The sequence below is a fragment of the Oreochromis aureus genome, linkage group 2 (assembly GCF_013358895.1).
Source record: "Oreochromis aureus strain Israel breed Guangdong linkage group 2, ZZ_aureus, whole genome shotgun sequence".
Classification (NCBI taxonomy): domain Eukaryota; kingdom Metazoa; phylum Chordata; class Actinopteri; order Cichliformes; family Cichlidae; genus Oreochromis; species Oreochromis aureus.
The window spans coordinates 7,612,544-7,621,987 of NC_052943.1; the positions used below are offsets into that span (position 1 = coordinate 7,612,544).

Consider the following 9,444-nt stretch of genomic DNA (forward strand, 5'->3'; position numbering starts at 1 on the left):
TTGTTGCTCAACAATCACTCCCTCCCTGTCATCGCTTCATCCACCAGGAGTGGCACGCTGACGTTTGGGCCAGCATTTCAGGGTGACTTCACAGGCCTGTGAAAAGCATATACACCTAAAACAACTTCTGGCATGCACAAAGTAATCAATTTCAGGTAATAATGTGTTCCTGTTGATGATATCCGGCAAGAGAATGATTGCATTTCCAACTGCTGGCGTGCGCACTTCCATATTAGTGTGGAAACTACCCATTGTTGCCTCTCAGCAGGGCAGGAAGCACCTTTCACAACAAACCTACCCTCCTTATACCGATTCAATCCAGTGCAGCTGCCGTAGCATCTGATTACTTAAGCCTATTTGGCAATGACAAGAAGGCAATGGAGCAGTTTACTTATTAGCTTTAGATCATTTGGTCAAAAGTGAGAAATAACTAATATAATGAAGCATATTTAATGTTTGAATGTTTCCATCGATGAGCATAGTAGTCCACTCCACAGCCTTTCATTTGGCTACTGTTTAATGCTACTGTTTTTCATGTGTACCTCAGAATAAAGTGGAAACCTTACATCTGAGTGTGTGAACCAAACACACTCTAGGAAAATCACAGCCCCCAAAAACAATATCAAACACAATAGCGGCTTGCTGGGATTTCCCACAAGCGTCTGGCACGCAATAAATTTTGCCACTTCTAAAGAATCTCGGCCAACCTGCGAGGAAATGCCTTAAAGCTCTGTGGAAAAATAATCTCTTTGACTCTCTAGGAATATAAAAAAAACCTTCTAAGGGCAGGACAAGCTCAAAGTGTAGACTCTGTGGAGCTGTTTCTCAAGCCCAACAAGGAAAATTCATGAGAAGTGCAGTGCTGATGGCTGATGATGGGCCACCATCCTGGCCATTATTTCCTGGCTGGGATCCACGAGGCCACCGAGAAACAGAACGCAGTGAACTCCCTTCTTCTTCTCTCTCAGCATTCTGGCTCTCCCGCCTGCGATCAGGCCCGGGAATAGCAGCTATGTGAGCATGACTGCACGGCACTATTTCTGTGCGCTCTGCTACTTGACATTGAGAGGCCGGGATTAGGTGGCCCCCCACTACTGTAAATGAATAGCTCCCGTCACTCACACGCGCACACAAACACATGTGTGTGCTTTGTAAATACACATATGAATCCCCCTGAACATAAGAGAATGTGACTGAGAAACTCGAGTTTTCTGCACATTTTCGCCTTCCTGTAAACCGCACGTGAGGATGATGAAAGCTGAAGTGTTGTTTTTCGGTTTCTCAACAAGCGGTATGAAGAAAGTTACGTTCTGAATCAGGTACCACGCCCTCGGTGGTTCAGCTGAACATCTGTCAGCCACCACCACCTCCCCACCACCCCCTTGTGCGAACATGAGCTCCCCACAGTATGCTGCTTATTCAGTCTATATGGAACGTATGGGAATCAGACCCACAAACAGTGCTGAAAAAGATCACATAACAAACATGCATGTTTTGCTGTGGATTCTTTTCTTGGTAATGGTTCGGTTAACCCTTCAACCCACTCAGAGTCAGCTCTGAGGCATGACTGTACCACATTCCCACTTACACAAACACACACTGCCGGTGTAACAACATCTGTGTAGGAGGTGACTTCAAGGGAGTGACTAACATTTGGCTGGGCCTCAACCTGCCTTTGAGTCCAGCTGGGTCTTTTGACCGTCCTTACCTCCATTAAACCTGTGTGCGGCATACGTGACAGCATTGCTGCATCCTGCTGTTTGCTGTATGCGGTCTCTCTGAATCCTGTGGCATTCGGGGGCTGATCGAGGCCTCAGATGTTGTGCTCAATCGCGTGTCTTTGAGCGCGACATCTGTTTGAGCTGCGTGAGTAATGGTGTGTGGGGCGGTGGCTGAACATCAGGTGTTTGCCGTCTTGCACACATCACATCTGTTGCCTTTCTCCTCCCCCCACAGCTGGAATGAGTCCTGTATGTATCATGATTGATCTGTCAGTGAGTCTGACGATGCTGTTGTCATCACATAAAAAAACGACTGACGTCTTCACTTTCCTCGCAGCTCGCTCAGACAGTCTGGCATCAGTTGTTTGTTGAATTGTAAACAGTGGCACGCACAGATAACCCCAATTACATATAATAACTCAGGAAGGATTTCTGATTCAAGCTCTATGAGCACTAGCTAAAAATATTAACCGCACCAATGTGCAGGATACAGGTGTCTCAGTTAAAAGCGGCTGCTCACACGCCAGAGACGGGAAATAAAAACATGATGTTTGCTTTAATTGCAGATCCTGAACGAGCTAGAAGAGCAACAGCGGTGTTATCGTTATTAAGACAGGCATTAATGCACGGTCCAACTCAGGAAGCAAATGAATGACTATAAGCTTGGAATAATAAAGATTCATCCCTGCGATAGACTGGCCACCTGTCCAGGGTGTACCCCGCCTCTTGCCCTGTGACAGCTGGGATTGGCTCCACCCCCACCGTGAACCTGGATTGGATAAGAAAGCGGATGGATGGATGGCTGGATGGATGGATGGATGGATGGATTAAGAAACAACAGAGAAACTCCAGAACTCACATATTGAGATGTTTATTTGATTTATTTTATTTTTTTATTCTGCTCCGAAAAGAAAATCACAAATAAAAATCACTTCAAAACTGCAGGATTTGAATGGATAAAACACTTGAATTCACATTGTTTTTCCTTTTTGCTTTTTTCTTGACAGCTTAACAGTTTCTCTAACAATGATAAGACATAAACACAACATCTTTATACCCAATTCTTTCTACAGTGCATTTCATATGTGACTCCCTTCTAAAAAAAAAAAAGAAAGAAATACAGATGTTGAGAGCACAGTCCTTGTGGTGCTTATAATCAGTACGTAGCAGTGTGCCTAATGATCAGCGTTACCTCTGAAATTGAAACCTAACGTGAACTAAAGATCCCCGAACCTGCAGGATAAAGCCGGGTGGGGGGATGGGAGAGAGTAGGGCTTGGCCCTCCCTCATTACCAATACTGATGTGCCTTTGAGCAATTCACTGAACCCACATTGGAGCCACTTAGTGGCTGACAGAACAGACTGGTTGCCCCTGGGGCAGCTTCCAGGTGTGACTATGAGTAATCGTGTGAGTGTGGTCAGAGTGTTGGAAATCATCTGAATCATTAAAAATAACATCAAATAAAATAAAATCTTGCGTATTCAATGATCAATTTATTAATCACAGTGCTATTGATCATCTAGTGAGTGCCAGAATTAAAGTTTACGCATTATTTTTCATGAAATACTGAGCTTCCGCTTCGTTTGTTTCTGTTTCATAAATAAATAGCCTCCAATAAGAAATATAAAAACACTTGTAACATTTTTGGTTTATTTTAAAAACTGCTAAAAGGTGGTTAAAAATCTCCATAAATACAGTTAGCTTAAATAAATAAATTAAAATTATAAATATACCGTTTACTGTACACACAAAAGAAAAAACAAAACAACAAAAAAACAAAACAAAACACATGACGGCTTTGAGCAGGAAAATATAAAATGTTGTCTTTTGAGAGAAAGAGAATCCAGATTGAGCTCTGATTGTTGTTAAAAATGTCAAATAATTCAGAGACAGAGTCAAGATGAGTTCCTCCTTCTTCCCGTTCCTCATCGCCTGATTCTTGTCACACCTCCTCTGAGCGGTTTGATATTCCAGTTCCAGACCGGGAGTTTCTTCTTCTGAAGCCATCAGGAATACATTCACGTGCCCACTCTTTATCTGAACGGCCAGCAGAACATCGGGCAGACGTCCTTCTGTTCTCTTCTTTGCGTACGTTCATTTTATTTTCCTTTTTTTTTCCTCCGGGACCTCCTGTTGCTGTTCACTTTTCATTTTCAGCTGAGGTAGAATTTCTACATCTTTGCCTAAAATCAAAAAAAGGGGGGAGAATGAGTGAAATCTAGTCGCACTTGATAGCAGCTGCTGTCAGTTGGTGTACGTGTTTGTAGCTCTTTCCCTAACCACTCACCTCTCTTTGTTGCTTCAGTGGTTGGATGCTAACCCTAGCTTCACCTTCTCCTCATTCTCTACATCATACTCTCCCCGCTTGTGAAACCTGGAATAAACGAAAGGAAAGGGAGCTTGTTCAGTCTTCTACGTATCGCCTCATTATTAGCTAAGCTCCTAACCTGTGCATGGCTGCGAGTGCGTGCCGGGCGTGTGTTTCGCTCACCTGAGCATTAATAAAAGTCCAATGATGGTGAGGCACAGAGACGACAGCACCACCGCCACCACGGCCAGAGCTGTGGTGCGGTTGTAGCCCTCTCGGGACTGCGATGGCAGCAGGATAAACTGACACCTATCGCCGGAGTAATTATGGTGGCACCTGCGAAGAGGACGGTGAGGGGAAAACGGTTAATAATTGATCGACTTGAGGTGCGCATGACGTGCAGGTAAACAGAGAGCTAAATACTCACACGCATGATGGTTCACGGAGGTCTCTCAGGTAAGTGCAGGTCCCGTGAATGCAGTAATCTTTGTACTTCTTCAGGCAAGGATTCCTCTTCCTTCCCTTTCCTTTCCCCTTCTTCTTTCCCTTTCCTCTCGTTGTTTTTCCCTCAGTGTTTTCAGCCTCCAGGATGGTAGAAGGATCTTTGGGTTTGCTTGACATGGCAACTAAAGTGACAAAAAAAAACCAAACAAGACCAACAATTACATGTGCTGTCTTTGTTACAAGCCACGTAAAAGCACCAATGCAACATTTAAGACATTTTTTTTAAGTGCCTTACCTCTTGGCAGTTGCAGTTCATAGTCTCCAGACGTGCCATCTTCATACTCTTCATAATAGTAGTAGTCATCATCATACTCCTCCGCCTCGCCGTCCTTGCTGTAATCTGGTGTTGTGGCCCTCACGCCCCGGTTCTCCTCCTCTGCTCTCCTGTCTCTGGTTGTGTCCAGGAGGCTGATAACAGAGGTGTGCCGCTGCTTGTTGCTGTCGTAACGGTCTACTGCAGCACCGCTGGCCAGTCTGGACATCACTGAAGGAGCAGGAAAATCAAATGTTATGAATGAGGTCTGCTTTGAACATATATATGCCACAAAAAACAAACAAATAACAAAAACACAATCAGAAAACTCTTCCTCTAGGGGACAACCAGCAGACAGGTTAGTGCACCAAGGTGGGTGGACCTTCTTGGGCAAGTTGAAACATGTTGTGCAGGAAGAAGCTTCAGGCAGGATTTTTTAGGGATGCAGTAATTAAGCTGCTGCTCTCTCTTAGGAAATACACCGGATCAGACACTGTCCTTAGGGATTGATTGAGTCAATGCCCAGCTCAGGATGCACTCAAAAAGACGCCAAAACCATGTCCTCAAATTCGTGGACATTGAGATATCGGCCTGGCACACAGCCTTCCCCCCTCTGTCTCTCATAACACACGCACAAAATGCATGGGCAGACAGTTAGCTAATGTCAGGCAAGAATATGAGTTAAAAATAAATGTATCCAGTTACATAAAGCATGCTCTAAAATAAGAGAGATGACCCCATTAGCTCCCGAATAGGCTGGCATCATGAAAACTGTTGCCTAAAAGATTAAGTTTACACGGCATGTTATAGCTCGGTTATTATAGAGAGGATTACACTGACAGCCAAGAAAGAGACACTACACACACACGCTAAGTGATCCATTAATGAACACAGAAGAAACACTGGTTAAGTTGCACAAGCGCACATGAAACGTACCCAAAACGTGAGCCAGCAAGAGCGCAACAGCGAAAATCCTCATGGCTTCCAGTAGCTTTAAGTTGAAAAATTATTTAAATTAACAAAAAAAAATCTTAAAAAATAAAAAAAATCTAAAAGTTATATTCCGTCCACCTCTCAGTATTCCTTCTCTTTTGGTTTTTTTTTTATGTGGTTTTAATTTTTTTGTTAACAGAAGTCCTCTCTTCTCCTCGTGCCCCTGCTGCCGCTTTCTTCTCTCGAGAAAGACTGGCGACAGACGCTCACGAGCCTTTTAGCCTGGGCAATCACCCCGCCTCCTTCTGGGTGTTGACCATGGCCATGGGTTGCGCCGATTAATTCGTATTTTAACTCAGATTACCCATCATGTTGGTACTCCCGAGTGAAATATATGAAAGCTAAAAGAAAGTGTGCGTGTGTGTGTGTGTGTTGGGGGGGGGGGGGGGCATAAAAAAATCAAGATTAAGATGATTTTATCCAAAATCATCTTAATCTTTTTATCCAAAATCATCTTAATCTTTTTATCCAAAATCATCTTAATCTTGTGCGGATTTTTTTTCAAAGATAGAAACTAAAATGCAAAAACTGTCGGGAAATCAAAAGAAATAGGAAACTGAAACTTTAAAAAAAAACTAAATTCTTGGTTCCTTTTGTACATATTGACTCATGCTTTCTGTCTGAGTGCCGTCATAAGGGTTTAGTTGTGTTTAATCCAGGTAAATCCGACGGTTCAAGCACTCACAGATTTAAAGTATGCGTGTCACAGAATCAGAAGTCCAAATATTAAGTAAGATACATTAACAGTCCATACTTACATTTAAGCAAGATAATTCAACAGCGACGCTGAGGAACAGGAGGACAGGAAACGTAGTAGATGACAAAATATACAACTGCAGTAAAAACTGTTGATGATGTGCTTCATTTGCCTCTAAGTATTAAAAGCGCCTTTAACGGGTACGAAATGTGAGCGCCACCACGTGGTCAAGAATTACACAACGCTGTTTTTACTTATTGGCTTCAGTTTAGGTAGTTTCCAGAGTTAGAGTTAATTTCACTTGTTTCAGTTTATTTGAAAAATGTTTAATTTTGATTTACTTTTTTTTTTTTTACTTTTTGATATACTTTTTTACAGTTAGTCGTGTTTTCAAAAATTCACACCAGACATTTCAATACAAACACCACTTCTCGAAGGGCAGCTGGTTCACAATACTGTAGACCTCCCAAATCTAAAGAAAGAAAGATTACAAAGCATCATCAGGCCACTGTGATGCCAAAGGTGACTAAAACTTAAGGCCTTTCCAGTGTGTTTTTATTTTCACTTAGTTTTGTGATAACACAAGTACTTTTCAGTTATCTCCCTGCCTTCCCCTCTTTTCTTTTTTTTTAAATTTCAGGTAACTACACAGACTTGGGTAATTTGAGGAGCAAGGTGGTGAGGTGGTTAAAACTGTCAACTCACAATGTGAAGGTTCTTGGTTCCCAGGGCTTCCTGTCTGTGTTACTTCTCTCCATGTACTCCAGCTTCTTCCGCAGTCCACAAATGTCCATTGTAGGGTTAACTGATGATTCTAAATCGACCATGGATGTAAGTGTATAGCTTAAAGTGCTGCATAAATGTATAGTTCAAATTGCTTTGAATGGTCAGTAAGTCTAGAAAAGTGTTGTATAAATGCAAGTGCATTACATTACACAGAGGAGTAATGGTAGATTTAAGTGCGGAAGGACTGCAAGCTCCTAATACGTTTATTCACTGCCAGTAGATCTTATTACTACTGGTGTCATGCAGTTCTGAGGTAACAATTAGAAAATTATCTTTTGATAGCAATGTAAAATTCTCCCTTCAGCTCTCAAGTGCAAAAACATACCATCAATAAGTTAATATCACAAGTGCTTCAATTGGATTAAAGTATAGTCTGACTTTATGAATGGCCGTGTTAACATTCTTAGAATTAATAATTAAAGTTGGAGTCAATTTAAAGCAACACAAAATGCATCAAATAAAATTATAATAGATACACAGTACATCAGCATCACAGCTTTTGATGTTATTACTACTGCAGGTTTTCTAGAGATTTAAGGCTTTACTACTAAGTACATATTCTTACGATTCCCGTCATAGTAAAGCCTCTTTGGCTAAAGCTTAACTACATTGTAGTGTGTTTTGAGGTCACATGTAGGGTGGGCTGCTCACCACGTATGGAGTAATGAATTTGTCTGCCCTTTGTATTCTTAGGCATCAACTAACTCTGATGTGACTGTAGACACCAAATCTGGTGCGCCAGAATGTCATACTAAAGAGATTCTTTTAAATACACGGGGTGGAGCGAGTCAGAAACCAAGGGCACAGTGATGATGTAGGTCTGATCAGAAACTGTTTATTTCCAGGCCAGGGAGCAAGAATGAGAAATAATTCTAAAAACATAATAAAATGTTGTCAATACGCTAAAATTCCCACCGAGCCTAGATAAAACAATTCTAAAACTGGTAAAAATGCAATTTTCTGTATACTCTAAAAATCCCACCCAGTCCCACAACCCAGGACGAATGTTCGTTATGGGTTCACAGGCCAGAAATTCCTCTTGCGGAGCTGCGTGCATGCCAGAGGAGCCTCCGATCCCCTTCTCGTCCCTTCATTGGGCCCATCACTTCCCAGGCCAGCTCGCATTCTGCACTGGAGTCCGTTGCTCGATGCCATCGCGCCTCTCCTCGCGTTATCGCCCTGTAAACAAATAGGGGCCAGAACCATCGTCCTGGAAGCTGCCCTGGCTTATAGCCATAGCGACCCTCTCCCAACACGGCTGCACCTGGTGAACAACAGTGGAGACACTACTCACAAACGCAGGCAGAGGCATACCTGTGCCCTGCTGTCAATCACAGGCGTTGTCTCCTACTGTCGCTGTTCCTGCTGTCGCTACCGGTCCGTCTCCAGATGCGGCGTCGCACCCCCACAATCAGGCAGCGGGTCCCTTTTGTTTTTTGTTTTTTAGATGAAACCTGGCCTTCATGCTTTCCTTTTCATATCTGGAGCCTCTCTCCTCCCAATCCCCAGCCAGCTTCCTTTTAAAGGGTCCCTTAAACAGCTGATAGGCCACCTCTGGACACACCCATGTCTCAGGTGATCACTAACAGCTAATTTGTCCCATGCCCAGCCAGTCCACAGTGGATTAAAACAATGTCAAATAAACCACTTAAAACCATGCAATACAAACAGAATAAAATCATGCAAATAAAAACTACACTCACAAATAAAGACTAAAAAACAGAATAAAACCAATGTAATAGATAAATACAAATTTCCACTGTGTGACATGACCATTCAATCTCAAGTAACATGACTTATTCTTCTTCTCCATCTTCTTCTTTCATCTGCCACCTAAGGGGTCACCACACCAAATGATCTGCCCTCATCTCACTCCATTGTTACCATCCTCCTCTGGCAAACCCTCGGCATCTCCTCCTTCACTACATCCACGAACCTCCTCTAAGGTCTTCCTCTTTTCTCTTTTATTCTTTCCTACCTGGCAGCTGCATTTAGCATCCTTTGTCCCGTATCTCCACCATCCCTCCTCCAAACCGTCTCAGCCTGCCTCTCTAACTTTGTCTTCAAACCACTCAACTTGAGGTGTCTCTCTAAAGTAATTCTTTGTCCATACTGGTCACTCTGAATGAAAATCTTTATCCTTAGTTCTGGCTCCTGTCTTTTTGTCAGCACCACCATGTC

General features: G+C 42.8%; 1 protein-coding gene across 2 annotated transcripts; it reads right to left on the reverse strand.

Annotated features, from left to right (window-relative positions):
• Window positions 1-2,582: 2,582 nt before the first annotated feature.
• hbegfa (heparin-binding EGF-like growth factor a) lies at window positions 2,583-5,955 on the reverse strand. Of its 2 annotated transcripts, XM_031745224.2 has the most exons (6): window positions 5,724-5,955; window positions 4,770-5,018; window positions 4,458-4,656; window positions 4,214-4,366; window positions 4,010-4,096; window positions 2,583-3,905 (listed from the first exon to the last, which is right to left on the reverse strand). In XM_031745224.2, exons 1-5 carry the CDS (start codon window positions 5,764-5,766, stop codon window positions 4,024-4,026), a joined length of 717 nt encoding a protein of 238 aa, XP_031601084.1. In that variant the 5' UTR covers window positions 5,767-5,955; the 3' UTR covers window positions 2,583-3,905; window positions 4,010-4,023. The 2 variants fall into 2 exon arrangements, with proteins under 2 accessions (XP_031601084.1, XP_031601085.1); XM_031745225.2 differs by lacking the exon at window positions 4,010-4,096.
• Window positions 5,956-9,444: the final 3,489 nt, after the last annotated feature.

Coding starts and splice junctions, on each gene's coding strand:
- hbegfa (XM_031745224.2), bottom strand. CDS start 5,766: ATGAGGATTTTCGCTGTTGCGCTCTTGCTGGCTCACGTTTTGG. Junction 5,019..5,723: donor CTTGCTGGCTCACGTTTTGG/GTACGTTTCATG, acceptor CTGCTCCTTCAG/TGATGTCCAGACTGGCCAGC. Junction 4,657..4,769: donor TGAACTGCAACTGCCAAGAG/GTAAGGCACTTA, acceptor TTGTCACTTTAG/TTGCCATGTCAAGCAAACCC.